Source organism: Cornus florida, unplaced genomic scaffold, assembly GCF_030987335.1.
Source record: "Cornus florida cultivar Cherokee Brave unplaced genomic scaffold, ASM3098733v1 CherokeeBrave_3.0.0_Hap2_Chr01, whole genome shotgun sequence".
NCBI classification, from domain to species: Eukaryota; Viridiplantae; Streptophyta; class Magnoliopsida; order Cornales; family Cornaceae; genus Cornus; species Cornus florida.
In genome coordinates this window covers 94,858,368-94,881,623 of record NW_026775571.1, presented here as the reverse complement: position 1 = coordinate 94,881,623, position 23,256 = coordinate 94,858,368, and the positions used below count along the sequence as shown (strand labels likewise).

General features: G+C 37.3%; 2 protein-coding genes across 2 annotated transcripts; one reads left to right on the top strand and one right to left on the bottom strand.

The window, feature by feature from the left end:
- The first annotated feature begins 6,761 nt into the window (after positions 1-6,761).
- LOC132307274 (uncharacterized) lies at positions 6,762-21,174 on the top strand. Its single transcript, XM_059804995.1, has 6 exons — positions 6,762-7,070; positions 7,303-8,362; positions 8,449-8,636; positions 19,596-19,632; positions 19,988-20,055; positions 20,235-21,174. The coding sequence occupies exons 1-6, from the start codon at positions 6,967-6,969 to the stop codon at positions 20,725-20,727; spliced, it is 1,950 nt and encodes a 649-aa protein (XP_059660978.1). The 5' UTR covers positions 6,762-6,966; the 3' UTR covers positions 20,728-21,174.
- Positions 21,175-21,620: 446 nt separating this feature from the next.
- Positions 21,621-22,610, bottom strand: LOC132307284 (uncharacterized). The gene is made up of 2 exons (XM_059805005.1): positions 22,083-22,610; positions 21,621-21,833 (listed from the first exon to the last, which is right to left on the bottom strand). The coding sequence occupies exons 1-2, from the start codon at positions 22,409-22,411 to the stop codon at positions 21,773-21,775; spliced, it is 390 nt and encodes a 129-aa protein (XP_059660988.1). The 5' UTR covers positions 22,412-22,610; the 3' UTR covers positions 21,621-21,772.
- Positions 22,611-23,256: the final 646 nt, after the last annotated feature.

Here is a 23,256-nt window from a genome sequence, read left to right as displayed (position 1 = left end):
TGGGGTTTATTTAATTAAATTGGTTTAAAGTAGGATTGTGTTTTCTGTATATTCACGTATTAACCGACACAGGTTTTAATTAACTTCTATGGGCCGGTTAGGATTTAGTTAGGGCTTTAATTAATTTAGGGTTTTGGTATAACTTTATAAGTATATGGGTATACGTCTGCCGACGGTTTCTGAAAACCCTATTCACCATATTCAGGTATACAGTGATACAGAGAGTTGTGAGGGCAGAGTAACAGAGAGGGAGTTTGCGTACGTTACAGAGAAAAAGATTTAAGGGAAACACAGAGTGAACTTGGGTGATTAGCAAAGCAACTTAAGAAGGAAAGAGCGTGGTAGTGGGGAACTACAGTGTAGGACACAAACATATCACACAGAGACGGTGAATTAGAATTTCAAATCTGAAATTCAAAGGCAAGTCTCTGTTCCACTCTATCCCTTTAATCTGTGTTCTGTGCATACTTGGTTAAGACTCCAGGGATTAAAACAAGGATAAAATGGACTTAAATAAACTTTATAACAAGTTTTATATGCATGTATGAATTTCATTTACTCTCGTGAATTAACTGCTTTGCAAGAATTGTTGATTTTCTGCTACTTAATTTTGCTGCGGATTGTTTTTGAATCTTGTGTTAAATTCTTGTTGTGAATATATATTTATGCTTGAGAATTAGTCTGAGACATTAAATGAACCCTTGTATAAGTAAGTAACACAGTATTGAATGTCACCAAATTAATCTGTTGTGAGTTGCTTAAAATTTCAGACTAAGGTTCCGTGATCGTTGCTCCTAAACCTATGTTCCATGCATGCTATCATTGAATATCAGTGGTTCAAATATGTACCTAGGACTGAGATTGAACCTAGAATAAAAATTAAAACATGTTACAGAGGCTCTGGTAATCACCGGAATCAGAGAAAACGAAGCTGGAACGGACAACGGCTGTTAAGGGAGGGAGAGCAAACTCCCAAAACCCTTAGAGCCGGCTCCCAAAGAGTTGGAGTCGGCTCTAAGTGATTTAGAGCAGGCTCTAAAAGTTTTAGAGCAGGCTCCAAATGGTTTTGAGCAGGCTCAAAGTTTTTAAAGAGCCTGCTCCATCTTAAAACGCACAGAACTGAGTTTTAGGGACTTTTTGGCTGAAATTGGATTTTCTAAAATTATTTAAAGGCTACTGGATGTTGTAATTTAATGTTTAAGACTTGTAAAAATGTTGGGAAGTATGATTACAAATAGGAACTAAGAACGGAATTAATCTAAGATTAAACAGTGAACCCGTGGGTGGATGATTTGAAAATTAATTTCTATTGTCTACTATTTTTGGAATTTTATTTCTCTGCATGACTTGGATTTATAAATCATGTTTTGCAGCTGTGTTATAAGTATACTGTTGTATAGTTATATGTATGCTTAGTTGGGATCAACTGGTGTTAAAATCTATTTTACATTGCATCAGTTATGGTACTGTTTGGAGAGGTGGATTGTGTAATTCTACTCTATCAATTTAACGGACTGTAATTGGGATTCTAAATCTTATATTGAATGCATAAGTTGGTTATATACATGTTAAACTATATTTATGCTAATTCTGGAGTATGGTTGATAAATACTTATTTTTTTTGTTTTTGTCAACTTCGTTAATTGGAGGATTGTATGTACCGATATGTGACGGTGACATACTAGGTATGGATTAGTCAAATACTAAATCCTACCTACTTTGGATTAAGGTATGGATTAACCCTATGAGTTAAGTCCATCACCTACTTGTGTCATGTCAACAAAATAGTTGAATGACTTAATATGGTTTCAGGACAGATGGATATACATATACCAGACCACCACACAGATGGATGGTATTATGTATTAGGAGGAGTATGGACTTTATATATTTATTATATGTGCCATGGTATGAGCTTGAGTCTCAAGACTATGGTTATGGTGCGTATATCGCCTAGGATGGATAACTGGACATAGGTGTTGTTCCCTGGTAGGTTTAGGTACTCATGCCCACCCTAGGGTGCGTATTCGCATGTTGCCTTCTATTCAGGCTGAGACAAACCTACTGGACTAGCGAGCGTCTTATAATGTGTACTATATACATATATTGACTACTCTAGATATTGTTGAGTCTTCCTAGGATGTATCTGCGTATCGGATTACTGTTTGGATTGTAGTAGATCAGGACTTGCATGTGGGCCTGACCCACTTCTTTATTTTTCAGGTGCTCGTCAGTTCCAGAGTTAGAGTTTGGACGTGCAAAGCAGATACAGCTATTCACTCCTCCGATTATGTAGGAATTTTCTCTATGTTAGCTTTGGATTTTGTTTTTATTATTTCAGTATCGTTTGGAGAATTTAAATAAGGGGTCCAATGGATGGATTCCCGAATTGTAAACTGATAGAGTTTTGGAGTTTGGGTTTGATGGATTTTAATAATTATAATATTTTGCGGATTTTGTTTTTAGTTCTTTTCAGCTTTAATTTCATTTCTTAATTCATTTTGTATTCTGTGTTCATTATAAATACTTTAATTGTTTGATATTCCCTCGGGCTCGGGCCTGGGCCTGATCAACCCGTGTCTCGGATCCGAGGGGTATCACATTATGGGCCCAGCTAGCTCAACCACGTTAGGGTGACTCCCTAATTCCCTCTAGGCTATATTAACACTCCGGCCCTTTGATACCTCCGCGGCGACCGGGTTTTCATAAGACACTTTTCATCAAATACTTTCCCAAAATCCCCCTTGTTCATTTCAAAACAATCTTCCTAATCATGACCTATGGTATGCATGTATGTCTTGCTTTCACAATGCCATAGAATTAAGGGATTTTATATTTCACATTTAAACATACTCTACAAATATTGAGGAAAAATTACATATGCCATCACATATCATTTCTAACAAATTTTACAACAATATAGACATGCTATATCAACTATTAGACAAGAAATTAACCAAATAAACACATTCACATACAATTCACATAGCCCATTTAATCACAACTTCTTATATAACATCTACATCATCCTCAAGATAATCAAGTATGCTTTACAACAATTTAGGAGATGTAATTCACATAGGAGCAAGAAAAACGGAAATTAAGAGCCCCTACCTCAAATTTGCACAAAACCCTTAAAATAGGTCTTGAATTTCGAACTCCAAGGAGGGCACCAAATCTGAAATTGTTCGTATGGATGCGTAGAACTCGTAGTGGGCTTCGTTTTACCTCAAATAACACCTTAATCCGCCAAGAAATGAGGGAGAAATTAAGCTTTGAATTTGCAAAAGAAAAAAGAAAAAAAAGAAGAGGATGCCGAGAGGAAGCAAGTCTGGCAGCGAGAAAGAAAGAGAGTGAGATTATAGAGACTAAAAAAAACATGGTCTTATGACCACTTTTAATGAAAAAATTGTGGGCCCCTCCACTAAAAGAAACTCACCCACTTTAATATACACACACATATATATATATATATATATAAACTTAAACATTACAAAAATACTATAAATGTTGGGATTTTCAAAGGTTACCAACTTACCAACTATTTGTATTCACAAATTATAACATTATTTGATTAAAAAGTTATATAAAAATTCTAGAAACTATACACCACATGTGTGTCATCAAAATTGGAGTTTATTTTTTTAAAAATATTATAAAAGCTCTATAGAATAGTAAAAAAAACACAGGCAATGAATGTGATTCAAAGCCATTTAGAATCATAAGTAATTAAATATCAAATAGTTATAATAAAGGCAATAAATAATAGCCTAAACTAATAAGATATGAAAACAAATGAGTCAAACTAATGTTTTTGGAAAGGTCAGGCCTCTTAAAATTCAAAGAAAATGTGACATGATTCGGAGTGGTATGCCAAATGAATAATGGGATATTTATTGGTTCATTTACACATATTAATAATAATTAAAAAAAAATCACAATTAGTAAAAATAATTTAAAATGACCCTAGCCGAGTAGGCCTATTTGGGTTCGTATCGACCTTGCAGCAAGGTGTTTGAGCTCGACTCGAGCTGAGCTCTAACCAGTAGATACATATTTCAAATGGGCCAAAATTTGAAAACTGATTCCCTTCTTCAAAGTTGACATCTAGCCATCACCATAACGTCTTTGGCTTTGAGATTGTCGAGAGATCGAGGGATGTAGTTGGTAAAACTTAGATGGATATTTTGCAAATAACTAAGTGGGGAATAAAACAGAATATAAGGTTATATTGCTTTAGGGTTTGCATTTATCTATGTGTTGTGCTGGTTATATGTGTTGACTTGGAATAAAAAATGTGAAGGATGATTATATAGTTAAGTGGACAATCTTTTTAGGTGGGTTAATCTAATCTTACATTAACTAAACAAATTATATATATATATATGAATGTGTATATATTTTAAGCTCAAAACAGGCATTTAAATGAGTCTGTTCATAAATGTATTCATGAACAAACGGACCGAATAGACGGGTGTTTGAGCTTAACGTGCTCGTTTAATAAAGAAGCCTAAGAATTATATTTGAGTTTGGTTCATTAATTAAATGAACATGAATCAAGCTCTTAGCAAGCCGAGCTTAAGTTCTTCGTCGAAAATTTAGTTCATTTACAACCTTATCAAGAATTCAAGTTTGTTTAGACCTCTTACAAAAATTTCAATATACTTCAATGCATAGTTGGTGTCACGACTCACTCCATCCCCAAAACCACCCACTATTGTGTATTCACTACCGTTGCCGCCACGACGATGAGGGAGCCGCCGCTGCCACCAAAAAAATGGAGGTCGGTCAAATCCGCACGCACGAATTGACCGCAATAGTGCCCCGCAACGATTCTAACGAGCAAGAGTGAATGGCGATGAATGGGCGAACATAATTTCTGAGGGATCTTTGGGGTTCGATCACAAGCAAGGGTTATCGGAGATAGCATGGAGGTGGAGATTAAAGAACTAGGAAGGGTTGCCGGAACTGAAACTGAGGGTTACTGAAGTTTTCCGTTGGGTACTTTGATGCCACACGCGAGGGTTTCCATTTGTAAGGTATGCTGGGTCGTAGGCTGGTTCGGGTTTGACAACTGATGGCGGTGGATGAGGCTGTTGAAGACGGTGTTGCAGTCATGTCGATGTCTTTCGGTGGCGGGATGGGTTACAATCGTTGCCTTTGCCATCGCCATTCCCCAACCACACAACCACAACAGCCATTATACCTGTCAACAATTGCTATCCCCATAGTCGATAACCACCGCCACCATCCCCATATTCAACAACCACCGCCACCCATAACAGACAAACACCGTCGCCATCCCCAGGTCGTAGAGGTTACATCTAAAAAGTACGTTTAAGTAAAGTTTGGAATTGTAGTTTTTAAAACTGCGTTAGGGGTAGAGATTAATTTTTTTTAGGTAACTAATTTATTTTAGACAATGCAATTCCTCTTCTTTTTATTTTTTTATTTTATAAATACAATTTTGTCCCTCATACAAACAAATAACAAATTAATATCATAGTCATGTTGGGACTCTGCTGGCCTGCCTTCTAATCTCACCAATGCCACCATCACCACATTTGAAGTGTATAGTTTTATTTAATGAAATGTTGTCTATACTACAAAGCATTATATTATTAAATTTTATTATTAGATAGTATATGAACGAATTTACTTATTATATTAGTAGAAGATTCCAAATCAGATACAAATTAATAATCATTAAAGTATGTTTAACTTATATATATTTTAGTACTAAATACAAATACTATATGATAAACAAAATTTGTGATATTAAAAAAAAAAAAATTCATAAATTATTGAACTCATGTTTATTAGTGTAGGGGTAATATAGTAAAATTAGTAATAAAATTGCTTTAAGCAACATTATTACTACACAAATTTAAGAGTGATTCAAGTATAAAAAGTGATTTATACCATATGTCACTAAACGCATAAATGCGTTTTACGGACAACTCTACTACTAAAAGCGCTTTCATCATTCTAAAAGGGGCTCTCTATATATATATAGAGGAAAAGGGTAATTCGGTCCTCTAATTATTTTGATATCTTATAATTAAAATTAATCAAATAATGATGGGTGAATTAAACTTTTTACATGTTTACCAATAGGCCAGTGGCCTAGCGGTACCAAGTCCCTACTTTTCAAAGAGATGTCAGTGGTTCGAGTGTGTGTGAGTACCCAACTAGAAAAAAAAAAAAAAAAAAACTTTTTACATGTTTTTAGGTTTTGTTTGAATTACAAATGAATGTCATTGTTGAAAAACATTCCAACTTGAAAAAATTAGGAAAAAAATTCAAGACTGAAAAACAGCAGTTGTTCAGTTCTAACTTCTAAGTTTCCAATTATTTTATATTTATAATAACGAGGATAAGATGAGTAAAAATAATTTTTTATAAAAAATTATTTGAATTATAGTTTATTGTCTGTTTCTCACATTCTTAATATGTTTGTTTTTTTTGGAATAAAAAATTATTTGAATTATAGTTTATTGTCTGTTTCTCACATTCTTAATATGTTTGTTTTTTTTGGAATAAAAAATTATTTGAATTATAGTTTATTGTCTGTTTCTCACATTCTTAATATGTTTTTTTTTTTTTGGAATATTTATTACACCTTCATGATTTTTTTTTATGGAATTTAAACATATCCGTGTTGGTATCGTGTATTACGTACTACTTTTGAATACTGTGATTCGTTAGAACGATGCCGTATCGTTGCTTACCTTTCTTTGTAGAAGTGTACCCTAGTGGAAGTGTGGCACCCGTGGGTAGAACGCGAACCTCCTCTCTCAATTCTGTGTCCTCCCGACCCTGTTCGAGATTTATAGAGAGAGACAGAGAGAGAGAGAGAGAGAGGGTTAGAGAGGATATAGGGATCTTTTAAGAGAGAGAAAGATTTAAGAGAGAGAAAGAGAGAGAGAGGGTTGGGGGGAGGGGAAGAGAAGCGAGAGAGAGAGAATGTCGAAGAAGAAAGCTTCGGGAGGCTCGACTACGATGACACTGAAAGACTTCCATGGCGGTTCCATTCCTTCCGATCTTCCTCTCCCTTCTGCTCCTGGCGTGTACGTTCCTCTTTCTCTTTCTCTTTCTCTTTCTCTTTCTTTTTATTTCTATAGATTCACCTAATATTCTTATTTGATGTAAAGATACCTAGATCTGGGAATATATATATATATTTCTGTAAATCACAGTTTGTTGTGTATGTAACGTTTATATATAATTTTTTGTTTCATATAGTTCAAAATACTAGATCTGCAAGTAGAAAACCTAGTTAATTTTTCGTATTTCTGACAGAACTGTGAGGCCTTCGAGTCGCGGTTTCGATCGCCAGTCACCCTGGGGACAACCTATCGGGAGATTAGATAATCGATTAAGGCCCGGTTCAGCTGGGTCTGTGAGGAATTTTGACGACAAGACTCCATTTTTCAATCATAGTGCACAAATTGGCCGGAATTTCGATGAGGATGAACGGAAGCCCTTGGATGGTGTCTCGGCTCCGCGCCGAACTATCAGTGACGAGAGCACCCGTTCCATGCAAATTAGTTCTGAGCCAAAGCCTGAATATTCGTCTACTGGGAAGTTACCTAGTCGACATGTTTCAGCTTCGGTGTCTGAGTTGTCTGGTGGTACTGCTAGTTCTTATGCTGCAAAATTTGCTGCGGCGGGTCATGTGACAGTTAATTCAGAGAGTTTGGGTAGCAGCAGTTCTTACTCCGCGAGATTTACTGAAGCCCGACATGTGGGAGGGAATGGTGGGCGGAATGTTGCTGCTGGTTCTTCTCCAAATGCTTGGGCAGTGAGGAAGGAGGCAGTGGATATCATGGAGCCAGTGCCTGCTGTACAGTCCGCACCAAATGCTGCCCTTAAGTTTGCTAATGCCAGTGCCCTTGAGAAGGTCTCTTCTGGTAGATGGATGTCCAAGCAAACAATCCATCATCAGACAGATATCGAGGTCATTAGACATCCGGAATCAGAGAGTGAATATCGATCCAACGGTAACAATATTTTTAATAAGAATACTCACAATGTGATGCATCCTGCGGGTGGTATGGAATATCATGACATGGCATTGGCAAGAGATGCCGAAAGGAGTTTGATTGTTGATGATGGCATTCGTGGCAGCAGCAGGGAGTTGCTGGCCCATGAGAGGGCCACGTCTCCTTTGTATCCAGAAGCAAAAGAGAGGAAACCGACAATGTATGCTGAAGGGCTTCCGGCTCTTAGCAACGGCAAATCTGGTGGATTGGAGGTGAAATCACCAACGCCTTCAGAACCATCTGAACGTCCTAAATTAAAATTACTTCCAAGATCTAAGCCTTTGGAGGGTTTGGATCAACCTATTGGTTTTAAGCAGGTAAACCATATCAGTATTTTTACTGTATGATGCCCTTTCATAATTTTATGTGGAAGGCATTCGATCCCATTGTTTCTTTAATGTAGGGGTGCCCGCAGCCAACTGATTCAGATCATGTGGAAGATGCTAATGAATTACATGGAAATGCAAATCTTATGAAACCTGTAGTAGCTGGATCTGACAGTGGGAATCGGGCCGTAGAGCGTCCAAAATTGAATTTAAAGCTCCAGCCCCAGCCGAATGAACAATTAGAAGGAAACGTTGAAAAAGAAAGGTTGGTAACTGTTCTTACAGCTGTTAAAAGCACTACTAGATACTAGTAATTTGTGTCAATAATTTTCTTTTCTTTTGTTCGCTTGATTTTGTTCAATTCTAGATAACACATAGCAGCCATAATATAATTATTTTGTCACTATAATTATTTAAGTAATTGTCCAGTGGTAGATACTGATTTGAGAGTAAGAAAACACTTGTTCAGCCATGTACTGAGAGAACACAAGGTAGCTGTTCACCTATTACATGTGATAAAATACTTGATTGTCTCCTTGGATTTTATCAACTTGTTGCACCTACTATTTGATCGTGTACTTCAACCTCTTCTTATGTCTGCAGATTTCTTTTATTAGGCTTTATTATATATTCCTTTAATTGTGGAGTTCCTGTTGTTGCTTCTTGTCACTTTTATGGATTGATTCATATGATAAAATGTGTACTGTTATGAACTTTGTTGTATACTCGAGGTTGTCACTTTTTGTCAGCTGCTAAAATACTTCAAATTCAGGAACTTGTCTTTTGCCAAAAGAAGAGCTTTGACTACTTGAAAATTCATGTTCACTTAGTGGTTCTTGTTGTGGGCTTTGTATTCTGTTTCTTTTTCTCCCTCCACTTTTGTCTTTTTAGGCTATCTTGTTTTATTTTATATATTTTCTTTTGCCTTTTAAAGTTGCTTCTATTTCTTGTGAAAATAATGGCAACAAAAGCCATACACTTTTTATTTATTGGTTAGGTAAATATACCCATGAATGCCTACTATGGGGCTCGAACCACTGACCTTCCCTTTGAAGGAGAGGTTATACCAGATGGACTATTGTTCTAGTGGTACCAAAAGCCATACATTTGATATATATTTTGTGTCATTTCTTCTAATAAGTTGACAAAAAAGACTCCTTCTATATGCTATATTGGAATTACAATGTAGTTCTGCTGCTCCCTTGGATAAAACTATCATATTTATGTCACTTTTGATTAATTTTCTCGATAACAGATAGCAGTAAGTGGAGCAATGACATCTTCTATTCATGTAAAAGAAGCATGATATTGTTACTCAATTAAAAAAATGAAAAAAAATGAAAGGGGAAAAAAAGGAAACATGAGCATCTTAGAGGTGGTACTCAAAGCATTAAGCTTTTGGAACAAGGAGGGGCAGTAATCAATAGAAATTCTGCTGAATAGAACTATAGAAGCAGAAAGTTGAAGTTTTGAAGGGGAAAAAAAGGAGTTATTAATACACATCGCGAAGCATCTAGTAATTTGCATTCTTCCTATTCACCTTTTATTGCCTGACCAAACTTTGTTCTGACATTCAGATGCACCATTTACTATCACCCTGTCTCTCTTGCAACACACACACACACACAACACATACAAACAATGCATATGTGGCTGAAACTCACAACAGGAAGTGGGCATTGTCTGCTTGTTGCATTTAATTGACAAGAAGTTTAAGTTCATGAGCAGTGTGCTCAAATTTGAAGTTGTCATTTACCAGCATAAATTTGTTCTTGCATAAGCAGTTCAAATAACTGGGTCAATGATCTACACATCCATATTATACAGAGAAAATGACTATTGTGAGGAAGAATAAAATACTGAAACTGTGGTAATGCTAGACAAACTTTTTTCCGTAATCTTTTCTCAATTTGTTTTTTTATTTTATTAATTTTAGTCTGAAAGTGTGATGCATGTATTAAACAAGTAATATATTTTTTTTTTGGATAAGTAATAATAAATTAAAAAAGCGTTCAAAAAGGGAACGCGTCCCTAAAACAATAATCGGGGACTAAGGCCCCAAAGAATCCAGAAAAGTAATTAAAGCATCAGAAGAAGAGCAAGAACTCCTCTTCACATAACTAAAGAGAGAGCGAATAATAACAACTTTTAGTGTTGCCGTAGACGACTCTTTCCCTTCAAACAATCTACTATTTCTCTCCTTCCAAATGCTCCACCATACGCAATGTGGGACATTTCTCCAGTAATCGCGCACACCTCTACTCACACAACATCCTCTCCAGGCATAAATTAAATCCTTAGTAGAACATGGCATTACCCAACACATGCCAAACAGTCCAAGAATAAGATTCCAACAATCGTACGCCACAGGGCAATGCATTAGAAGATGATTAACAAATTCCCCATCTTGCTTACAAAGGCAACACCAATTAACAATACAATTTCCTATTTTCCTCAAATTATCAATCGTCAGAATCTGACCCCACACAGCTGTCCACACAAAGAATGCCACCATAGGAGGTGCCGAAGAGCGCCATATAGTTTTCCAAGGGAAGACAAAGCTAACAAAATTAAACAGACATAAGTACAGAGATCTTACTCACAACGACCGTGAGAAGAGGGAATCCATATCAAATTGTCATGCCCCCTACCAATTCCTTCCTGCCGATACAATTGGTCCAGAAAAATACTCACCTTGTTCAACTCCCAGTCCTGCAATGACCGCCTAAAGTGCACATTCCACGTAATTCTACTATTATCAAGGCAATAACAGTCAACCACGTAAGCATGTTTGTCAACTGCAATACTGTATAATCTGGGAAATGTGCGAGATAATGGCTGATCCCCACACCAAAGATCTTCCCCAAAATGGACACATCTACCATCATGAACTTTGAATCTAATATGAGGAGAAAAAGTATCCCATCCCTTCCGAATGGATTTCCAAGCGCCAACTCCTCCCGTAATAGAAACCGGGCGTGTAGTCCAACTGCCAACGTCTTCCCCATACCGACACGAAACTAACCTTCGCCAAGGACGCTGCCTTTCCTTCCCGAACCTCCACAACCATTTTCCTAACAGAGCTTGATTAAAAGGAATCAATCGTCTAATACCAAGACCACCCAACTTCATAGGCTTGCAAACTCACTCCCATCTGACAAGGTGAAACTTGAACTCTTCTCCCCTTCCGCTCCAAAGAAAATCCCTTTGAATTTTTTCAATCCTTTCAGCAACGGAGCATGGAATTTGGAACATAGAAAGAAAATATATGGGAAGACTAGATAAAGTGCTCTTAATAAGAGTTACTTTGCCCCCCTTTGACAAATATTGCTTTTTCCATCTTGCTAACCTCTTAGCATACCTGTCGAGCACAGAGTTCCAACTCTCCACTAACCTTGAGGAGACCCCTAAAGGCAAACCCAAATAAGGAATAGGAAAGGAACTAACCTTGCAACCAAGTACTGCAGCCAAAGAAGAGATATCCTGAATATTCCCAACTGAGACAAGCTCACTCTTAGCCACGTTAACCTTTAGCCCGGAAACCGCCTGAAAACATGCCACAATGCATCTCAAATATCTAAGTTGAGACACATTTGCATCACAGAAAACCAAAGTGTCATTTGCAACTAGCAAATGAGAAATCTCCACCTGATGGTCAATATCTCTTCCCTCTCTGAATCCCTTAATGAGCCAAAGATTCTCTGCCTTGCGCATAAGTCTGCTAAGGCCCTCCATGACAATAAGAAAGAGGAAAGATGACAATGGATCACCTTGTCTTATTCCCAGAGAACACCCAAAAAAACCAACAACCATTCACAAGAATTGAAAACTTGACAGACGAAAGACATGTCTCAATCCATTTCCTTCACTTGCTTCCAAACCCCATTCTTTGTAGCAAATAGAGGAGAAAATTCCAGTTAACATGATCATAAGCTTTCTCAATATCAAGTTTGCATAGAGCTCCAGGAACATCACTGCGCAATCTTGAATCCACACATTCGCCTGCAATAAGAACTGAATCAAGAATTTGCCGACCTCCAACAAAAGCATTCTGGGAGTCTGAGATAATCCCATCCATAACTTCTTTCATCCTTTGAGCAAGTACCTTAGCAATAAGTTTGTAAATACAACCCACCAAACCAATAGGACGAAAATCCTTAATGTAAGAAGCGCTTCCCTTCTTAGGGATGAGGGCGATAAATGACGCATTTAGCGACTTCTCAAAGACACCAGAAGAATGAAACTCTTGAAAGGTACCCATCACCTCGCCTTTCACAACCGACCAGCTTTCCATCAAAAAACGCATAGTAAACTCATCAGGCCCCGGAGCTTTATCCCCATTACAACTTGACAAGGCTTTTAAAACTAAATCTTCAGTGAAAATAAGCTCTAACCCATCTCTCTCCAACTCAGAAATAGCCTCAAAAGGGAGTCCATCAAGTTTGGGTCTTCAACCTAAAGGTTGTGTGTAAAACTTCTGATAAAAAGAAACTATCCCATTATGCACTTCTTCCTCCCTCCACAGCTCCACACCTTCCACCTGAATGCGTCCAATGTGATTACTCCTTCTATGAGCATTAGCTGATCGATGAAAAAATTTTGTGTTACGATCTCCCTCTTTCAACCAAAGAGCCCAAGATTTTTGACGCCATGAAATCTCTTCCATACTAGCAATCTCTGCTAGAGCTGCCTGACAGGAAGTTCTCCTAGTGCAAAGAGACTCCATATCTCCACCCGCCTCCTCAAGACAATCAATCTCAGAAAATTCAGCAAGGATTCTGTTCTTTCTCCATTCAAGATTCCCAAAAACATCCTTATTTCACTGCTTCAGATTGAATTTGAGAGCGCTTAACTTCTGTGTTAATATGAAACTGGGTGCTCCTGTAACCATCGCTCCTTCACACCAAGATCGAACTTTCCCTTGGAAATCTTCCGATCTCCCCCCACAATCCAAGACCAGAGGAACATGATCAGAAACAACAACCCTTGCTAAGACCGCCTGAACAACATCCTGGAATTTTTCTTCCCACTCCCCAGAGATCAGAAAAATGTCCAGTCTTGAGAGAGTAACTGGATCCCTGCCACTAGACCAAGTAAAGGCTGCGCCTTCCATTGGTAGATCAATGAGAAGATGCTCATCAATGAAGTCAGAAAACTGATCCATATCTAAGGACCTCATTCCCCGAGTAGACCTCTCTGACGGGGACCTAACAGAATTGAAGTCCCCACCCCGACACCAAGGGAGAGGCTACATTCCTTGAATATGGCTTAGCTCCTCCCAAAAAATAGGTCTATCATCATCAACAAGCGGTCCATAGAGGGTTAATTAAATTGACACCCCTTGAGGTTTGCCAATACTACACATAGATACAGAATTTGTTTTTAGCTAACAATGAGACCCTATGTCAGATATACGAAATTAGAAATGGTGTGAAATGTCATATATGCCCCCACATTTTTAATGCAATTTAATAAAAATTATCAGAGATGTCAAAAGACAAAGCTGCCCCTATTAATTACTCTGGGAAAAAGTGACTGATGTTACAACTTCTTTCTCCCACTAAACGTTTCTCTCTCTCTCTTTCTCCAAGTGTGACGTTCTCTCTTTCTCCCCATTAGACTCTCTCTCCCTCTCTCTCCAAGTGTGGCGTTCTCTCTTTCTATCCATCAGACTCCCTCCCTCTTGCGCGCATAGTGACCCCCCCCCCCCCTCTCTCTCTCTTTCCATGGTCTTCAAGCTAAACAAATGAAAGTCAAAAGTTACAAAAGATGCCCAAATGGTTTGTATTTTTTGTAGTTCTGTAGAAATTGTCAAATTCTGAAGAACCTTTGCACCGTTCTTAACAGATTACAAAGAAACCCACCAGATTTGTGTGAAGCAGTACTCGGTAGTCTTCACAGATTGCAAAGAAACCCACCAGATTTGTGTGAAGCAGTACTCGGTAGTGGAGGGTTCAATAATCTGAAATGAAATTTTTGATAGAGAGATGAAGATCAATGGAGACTTTGAAAAAGATATTAGATCAATGGGGATGAATATGAAGGGAGGGCAGTTTTTGGGAGACGCAACATGCATTATCATTGCTAGGTTGCACACTCTCCCGAATTGAGCTGCACGAGAGAGTACTTATATTTCCTTCTTTTTCTTTTTGATAAGTAAAATTTCATTAAAGTCACTCTAAAGGGGAGCGCTCCCAAAGAACAAGCAGTAGCCCAAACAGCGACGCAGACGCTACAGCTTTAGGCTATCCACAAAATCCAAAAGACTTATCTGTAGATGTACAATTTCGCCCATTAACCCAAAAGAATAAAGAAGACAGTATAATGTATTTGAGAGACCAAATAGGAGACTCCTCCCCTTCAAAGGATCTCCGATTTATCTCGAGCCACAAGCCCCACTAAATACAAAGGGGGGTGGCCCTCCAAGCATCTCTGACTTGGCTCTCCACTATACACCCTTTCCAAGCATCTAAAATATCAACTGTTGACTCAGGAAACACCCAAGCCACACCAAAAGCAACAAAGAACATTGGCCTAGATATCCCTCACCACAGGGCAGTGAAGCAAAAGGTGATTCATAGATTCCTCCGATCTCTTACACATGCAACACCAGTTCACCACAACCTGATGTCTCCTTCTAAGGTTGTCGATAGTGAGGATACTCCCAAGCATAGTTGTTAAAGGCTTAAGGCGCACTAAGGTGCCAAAGGTCTTCTGGAGTCTAAGCGCAAGGCGCAGTATAAGGCACGAGCCTGATCGAAGTAAGGCGCGTGTATATAATAATGCATATGTAAACATATGTTATTATATATGTTTATAATCAAGTCGTAATTGCGGTTAATGAAAGTAGTGAACCATAAATTTATGAATTTTACCAAATATTTCATAAGGTTAAACATTATGACATATGATATATAACCTTTTAATTTAGTGTTTTAGTGGTCATTAAGTAAAAAAAAAAAAAAAAATTATATGAATAAATGATTAAAAAATAGAAGGCGCGCCTTTTTTGAGCCTGAAGCGTACTAAAAAGCGTGAGCCTGAGAGCCTGATTGAAGGGGCCTGGCTTGTAGTAGGTTGAGGCACTCTAGCTGAGCCTTGACGAGCTTGGGGCTTTTTTGGAGCCTAGGCGTGCCTTTAACTTCTAAGGGCTGCAGACCCTGCAAAAAAAGCCACCTTCAAAGGCGCTTTCGTCTTCCAAACAGCTCTCCAAGGGAAAGAGGGGCCAGGGATCTCCATAAGACTTTGATAAAAGGATCTAACCTCAAACTCCCCCCTCAAGGATCCCTCTCACACCATTTCTTGTATTATTATACAACATAGTACTCCCTCCATCCCATATTAGATGTCTATGTTTATAATTTGAAGTTTATAAGGGGACATGCAATTAATGCATTGTCCCTTTTTAAAATTATCAACTTGTCCTTTTTAGTTCAAATATGTATAGTTACCAAGTTTGAATTTTTTTGAAATTTAAAGGACAATGATGGAAAGATAATAGTTATTTGCTTTGACTTTTTTAAGGGGCCATACAAAAATTGGAATAGTGGACTACTAATATGGGACAGAGGTAGTAATACATATATGCACATTCGCACTTATAAACACATATATATATACATATATATATATATATATAACTATTAACTATATATGTAAATAAATCTAGGGTCTGAGTGTTTAGATAATTTCTGAAAAAGAAAAAGCATTTAGATCATAGCAAGAGAGAAGGATAGGGAAAGAGATAGTGGATAGATGTTATACGGGTTTGTTGGATTGTATCTGCAATATATGTGTGTACATTGTAAATTTATGCAGATCATTCATGTTTTGATAGAACAAGCTTGAACTTTAATTTGCATGAGAACGAAAATAATTATAATTTTATTTGACATTAGATTAAGATTCTATTTTTAATGTATGTTATATGTTTCCAAATAACTTAATTATAAATTTTGGGCACATGTTATTGGCATATTGGCTCGTGGAAAAATCGAGATATATCATCACAGAACTGTTGTGAAATTTTCTTGTGAACCACATTTGAAATCTGTAGAAACGTACAATAAGTTGGGGGAAATCGATGAAGCAATGAAATATGTGGTTATTCATAGACTTTTTATATGATATTTGCCAGGTGGGTGGTGTATTTTATTATCATTATTCTGAAAGGAAAGGTTCTTGATTATTATTATTATTATTTTTAATTTTTATTTTTGAAAGGTTGTGGGTGGTGTATTGTATCTCTGAACTGTAACTCTCTTCTGAGGTGTGTTTTCACTTGGTGTTATAAAACCGTACTGTTTTCAGGCACGGTAGTTATTTGATTTCCCAGATTGTCTTGCTTTTGGAATTCATAACAGAATTCCAATGGGCATCGTCACTTAAAATGGCTCCTATGAGGGTAATTAAGTAAATTTACATCTGAAACATGTCTTTTTGCAAGTCGAGGGATAGTCAAGGGTATCCAAGTCATTTTACATGGTGTCAAACCTCTCACACCATGTGCAGGTGATGACAAGGGGTGTTTGTGTAAGATGGAGCATACGTTTGGGGTCTCTGTGTTAGCTAAAAACAAATTCTCTATCTATGTGTAATATTGGCAAACCTCACGGAGTCGGGGTGTCAGTGTGATTAACCCTATTGAAAAAAAATTACAAGAACATTGATGAATGAAATAAATTGCGTAAAATTCCAATATAAAATTACCTACCCAATACTGTATCGTGTGTTATCAAATTTGAAAGCTCTTCAACCTGTTCAAAGACTATGAAAAGATGATGCAAACTGAACAAAAATTTAGAAAACTCTTGAAATGCAAATTCTTGGAATTATGTTGCTTTTTGACCCTTTTAATTTAGATGAAAGGAGAGAAGGAAAAATGGAAAATTTAAAATCATTGAAGAAACATATGAGTAAATTATCTAATTAGTGGGCAACTCAAATGGTTCTAATGACTGCCTCTTGGTGTCAATTTAACCATTTTCATTACTTAGTTTTGAATAAATAGTAGACAAGTAAATAAATACAAATCAATAATTTCATGAAATTACAATTAAATAAATAATATAGGCCAATAATTTTTTTTTTTTTTATAAGTAAAATTTCATTGAAGAGCTGGAGCGCATCCCATATACAAAAAGAAGGGCCAACAAGCCCGCCATACTTTCAACATATCCACAAAATTCATTATATCCCTGAAAAAATATAATTCGGACCTTGTACACCAAAAAGTAAAGAGAAGTAAGAATGGAGAATTTAAGTGCCCATAATACTGCCTCCTTTTGATCAAAGGATCTCCTGTTCCGCTCTCTTCACATGCCCCACCAAATGCAAATTGGTGCCACCCTCCAAGCGTCTCGGGCTTGCCTCAGTATACAACCTCTCCAAGCCCCAATCAAACTCTTTGGGGACTCCGGCAGGATGCAATGGACACCAAATAGAGCAAGAATCATACCCTAGCTATCCCTTGCCACCTGGCATTGCAAAAGAAGGTGAGCAACTGAATCCTCACCTCTTACATATACATCAGTTGACTATAATCTAACGTCTCCTCCTCAGATTGTCAATAGGTAAGATCCTCACAAGCACTGCTGTCCAACTGAAGAAGGCCACCTTAGGGGGGAGCCTTGGTGCGCCACATTGCCTTCCAAGGAAATGAAGGCTTGTGAGCATCCTCCAACCTTCGATAAAAGGAGTGCACTGAAAAAATCCCGACTCAACCCCATCCACTGCCACTCATCAAGGAGTGCACGCACTGAAAAAATTCTCCCAAGCTCTATCATTTACTTTTTGATTCTTTTCCCTTGTGATAAAATCACACATTTTTCTTAGTATTAAGATCATTCATCAAAATCCCACTTTCATCCCCGCTCTGGCAGCAGCTACCCCATCCATTTATTCACATACTCCCTGTCTCGAATTAAAAGTCCACTTTGGGAAGTGTTGACTCACAAAATTGTATCTCACAGTTCCCAAAGTGGACTTTTAATTTGAGACAGAGGGAGTATTAACAAAATCCTGACTCAACCCCATCCACACTGCCACTCACCAAGGAGCGCACTGAAAAAATTCTCCCTAGCACTACCATTTACTTTTTGATTCTTTTCCCTTGTGTGATAAAATCAGAGTATTCTTAGTGTTACGATCATTCATCAAAATCCCACTTTCATCCCCGCTCTGGCAGCATCTACCCCATCCATCATTCACATATTATCAAAATCCCGACTCAACCCCATCCACTGCCACTCACCAAGGAGTGCACTGAAAAAATTCTCCCAAGCACTACCATTTACTTTTTGATTCTTTTCCCTTGTGTGATAAAATCACACAGTATTCTTAGTGTTAAGATCATTCATCAAAATCCCACTTTCATCCCCGTGCTGGCAGCATCTACCCTATCCATTATTCACATTTCATCATCTAATCCAAAAGGTTTTTTGAGTAAGAAAATTCTACCAGGAAATCTAAAATTCAAGGTCTTTGTTAATATACACTATGAAAAAATCGAACTAGGGCAGATTCTTTCATTGGGTTTCAGCTCAACTTCAATTATTTTCATCTGTTTCAATTGTAGAGTTTGTTTCTCTGTAGGGAATAATAATAATAGAAATTATACAAAGCTTGTCTTTGTTCTAGATTTTTTAGAAAACTATGAAGCACATATACGGACGCGGGTATGATACAATACAAACACGACAATACAACAAATCTCACAAAACATGACAAGGGCATGGATATGTCGATCATAAATGCGTATAACAAAGACTCTTGAGATTCTATTGCTCGTATATTGTTCTCCGTTTCGAGTATGATATAGGATTGGCATTCATTTCAAATAAATAATCCCTGAGCAATTCAGGTAAACTGACTTCAAAGGTTCCACCAGCTGAGGTGATCAGTAAGCACGCTTTGCTGAAGCAATGGTGATTTTTGCATGCATGAATGATATTTGTAATGAAGTACATGAGAAGATTCAATGGTCTAGATGCTTAATGAAATCTAATCATATTTTTCTCATTCTACTTTATGTATCATTTGAAAAAGACATAACATCTTTATTTATTTATTTATTTTTATTGTTTTGAATTCATATACTGGTTTGTGTAATTCCTTCTATTTTCTTTGTTTTGTTTAATTCCTTTTATTTTTTGGTGGGTTATGTGTTCTTTCTTGCGGGCTATTTCTCAGTGGCTAACTTTTATAGCATCCGTGATTGATGCAGGAAAACATTATTTGGTGGTGCTCGGCCACGTGAATTGGTAAGTGTTCTTATTGTCATGCAGATATGTATGGAGTTCATAGTTCCCCGTACTTGAAAAACTGAGTATCAAGTATATCCAGCCACCACCTTTTTTATGCCTCTGTAGTTTGTTGGTATTTAATTGTCATTTGTTCTTTATGCTTTCACATGTGTTTTTTTGAAAATTCTTCGGATTTGTCTACACCATTGGTAAAGTTTGGTCCGTGCAACAGTTTTTGCATTTTATTCTAGTTTTCACTTGTGTGTTAATGTACTGAATGTACGTGGCTACAACCTATATCCTGTTATATCGATGGTTCTATAGCTGGCTTTATGAGCTTTTAGCCTGATGGCATTGCTGATCCTGCTTCCAGGTTCTGAAGGAGCGAGGCATTGATGATGTTGCTGTCAACAGTCGTGATCTGAGTCAGCCTCCCAATAGGTAGTGAATACACTTCAATCCCATTCATTTTCTTTTTTCTTCCATTCTTTCATATTTTTTCCCATGTATCAGAGTTTGATGGTTTTAACCTTTTACAGTAGCCATAGTTTGCTGTGATTGTTGAGTTCTAAGGTATTCATGAGTTGGCTAAATTCTTTTACATCAATTGTGTTGTGAAGAGTCGCACAAGATGTACCCAGGTCCCCGAATGTGCCTCTGCATGCAACGCCAACCCGCTACAATGAAAGAGCTGATAAAAATTCCCATGATCATCGGATCGGAAAGAATACTGATAGGCGAGATCACCAGTTGGATGCTGAGAGGACTGATGTGCAGAGGAGGAATTGGCGAAGTGATAATTGGAGCAGCAAGGAAACTGAGAAGGACCGGCAGCAGCAGCAGCAGCAGCAGCAGCCACGCGAGAGGCCGCCTTCGCCAGAGACCTGGCGAAAGCCTGTTGAGCAGCCAAAAACAGCCTCCCATGATGCTGCTGGACTGCGTAATGGAAAAGCGGCTTCAGCGGTTGAGCTAGCCCAAGCGTTCTCGAGATCAATCTCAGATTCAAAGACAGCAGACCGATTTTCTGGCCAAAGAGGCCTCCCTGGCCGGGGCCAGTTGCCTTTTTCTCGGCTGACAGGTCCAACCCCAAGGCCTCAGATTAACAATTACTGAATTTTGAAACGTGCGTCAGATGTTCACTGGTGAAGAGAGAGCGTCACCGGGTATTGTGATTTTAGTTGAAGGATAAAGAATGTGTGCATTTTCAAGCTCTTTGGAGTACTTCGCAGCAAGAGGGCAGACAGACACCTAACTCTGTTTAATTTTACCCCATTACAAGATTTTAAAAATTGATGCTGTTCTTCTGTCAGGGTCTTCCCTCCCCTCCCCCTCCCCCTCCCCCTCCCAATTCCGATGTGCCCTCCTCTTTCTCCTCCAGTTACAAAAAATGAATAAATATGAATAAGAACCCCTTTTTATTATTAAAATTTGGCTTTTACATTATTATTAAGGATGGTGTTTTTATTTTTTCTTGTGAAAATTAGGATGATATTGGCCATTGATTTTGAAAATTAAGGGCTTGGTTTATAATATATGCTATCATGACATGTCTGGGAGTTATTTTGTACGCTGTAGACCTATTGGTACATCTTTCTATTGGAGCATATTTTAGAGCAAATAAATGTAATTTAGGCTCCTTTTGTTTGGACATAAAATATTTTTGAGAAATTTTTATTTTTATTTTTTGGTGTTTGGTTGTTGTAAAATATTTACGGAAAAAAAAATATTAAAATTTAATAAAAATAACTTATTCATTAATATTTGACAAGTCATTTTACTTGTTTTGTCGCGCACCGAAAAAATAAAACGTAACACCGAAAATTGTCGCGCACCGAAAAAATAAAACGTAACACCGAAAAAATAAAAATAAAAAAATATTTTACAAGTGGGAACATCTTTCAATCGGCATTTTTATCAGCTTTTCTATGAATTTGGATTGAAAATTTTAGGTGAAATTATTGTGAAAGTGAGTTGGAGCTTATTTGGCATCTGATGAAGAAAGGAGCTACAACCAAGAAGTAATTACTTTGATATCAATGATACATAGAAGAGGATTCCCAGCATCTGGGAAGCCCCTCAACCTTTCACCACAAGCAAATTTGTACACGTTCATGAGAATACAATAAGCTCAAAAAGAAAAAGAAAAAGAAAGATCCCATTAGAATATGAAAGCTCCTGGGGAGAATGTGGGAATGCTTGGCTCATAGTGAATTTGATGCCTGGAAAAGAAAGAGAGAAGAGAGTAAATATTATATTTTTAACCGGTATATCTCCCCAATCTAAGAAATCAACAAGAAGGGTCATTTCCAAGTGCAATGAAAGAAGCTTGAGTTGTAAAAAAAAAAAAAATAATAAAAAAAAAAAAAAATTCAAAGAAGCCTTTTTGTCCAATAAAATTGGAAAAAGCTAAAGCCTTTTCACACATGAATAAAAATTGAAAATCATGAGATGAAGATACAAACTCCTACCTATAATAATACTGCAAATTAGTCTTTGATCCCAACTTCTCATTCACTTTGTTGCGTGGTCTTGCAGTGCTGCTTTTTTCTTTCTCTGCTACTACTACCTTGACAACATCATCCTCCGAAATCGTGCACAGTGAAGGCCTCCACTGTGCTGCCGGTGCCAAGTTCCTCCCTCCTAACTTGCCGCGCCGGCCGTGTTGTTTGTTCTCACCACAAGACATGGGTACAAGGCTGAGTGTCTCCGCCGTTCGCGGAGGAGTACTTGGTGGTAGCAACAACTTATGTGCGGGGTCGATGCAAAAGCAACATATAAGATCCGAAAGGAATCTCATAGCAGAGCAGTGAAAGTAAATTATTGGATAAAGAAAGGTATCAAAACCTCCACTAACTCTAAGATACTTGGCTATGCATTATTTCTTCCTTTTTCTTGAAAGCACCCACTAATTCTTCAGGAATCAATATTTGTATTTAATTTATAAATTTTTTTTTATTTAAAAAGAATTAATAAAGATTGTGAGAGTGTACTGGGATACCCTCCCATCCGGTAAAGAGATCATGTGTTTGTTTTCCACACGTTTACCAGCAACAAATATATATATATATATATATATAAATGGATGTACACTTGCTACATATGGCATGTAATGACAAAAGACACAACACTAATTTAACTTGAGCGGGACAATGGCATTGCGTAATTTTTGTAGGGTACGATGGATTATTGGGTAAAATCGATAGGCGGCAAGCAAGATAGTGAAGTTTCATTTTATAACATGAAAAAAAACTAAAGAAGAGATAGATACGGTCTGGATTCAATTAAAGATATTTGAAGTAGGCATGTCCATTGTACCAGTCGGTGAAAGCACTTCACCAAATATTCTATGGTTTGAGAACCTATCTCATATTTATGTTATGGCTTATGACTAAGTTCATTGGCTTCCTACGAGTGATTCTTTATATGTAAATTAATTACGATGACGATTAATCGAAGAAATATGATCAATCATTTTTATTTTTTTGGGTGGAAGGTTAAATAATTTTATATACTCATATTCCACGGAGGTTTGAATTCTCAAATTTTTTATTTTTATTTTTTTGGAGAGATGAGTTTGTACCAGTTGAACTATTAACCTTTTAATAAGGATGAATTTTCATATAATCAATAATAATGTATATT

Excerpts from the sequence above, each read along its gene's own strand:
- LOC132307284 (XM_059805005.1), bottom strand. The coding sequence starts at position 22,411 with ATGAGATTCCTTTCGGATCTTATATGTTGCTTTTGCATCGACCCCGCA. Across the intron at positions 21,834-22,082 it reads AATTTGCAGTATTATTATAG|GCATCAAATTCACTATGAGC; the intron begins GTAGGAGTTTGT and ends TTTCTTTTCCAG.
- LOC132307274 (XM_059804995.1), top strand. The coding sequence starts at position 6,967 with ATGTCGAAGAAGAAAGCTTCGGGAGGCTCGACTACGATGACACTGAAA. Across the intron at positions 8,637-19,595 it reads GGAAACGTTGAAAAAGAAAG|GAAAACATTATTTGGTGGTG; the intron begins GTTGGTAACTGT and ends TGATTGATGCAG. Across the intron at positions 20,056-20,234 it reads CTGAGTCAGCCTCCCAATAG|AGTCGCACAAGATGTACCCA; the intron begins GTAGTGAATACA and ends TGTGTTGTGAAG.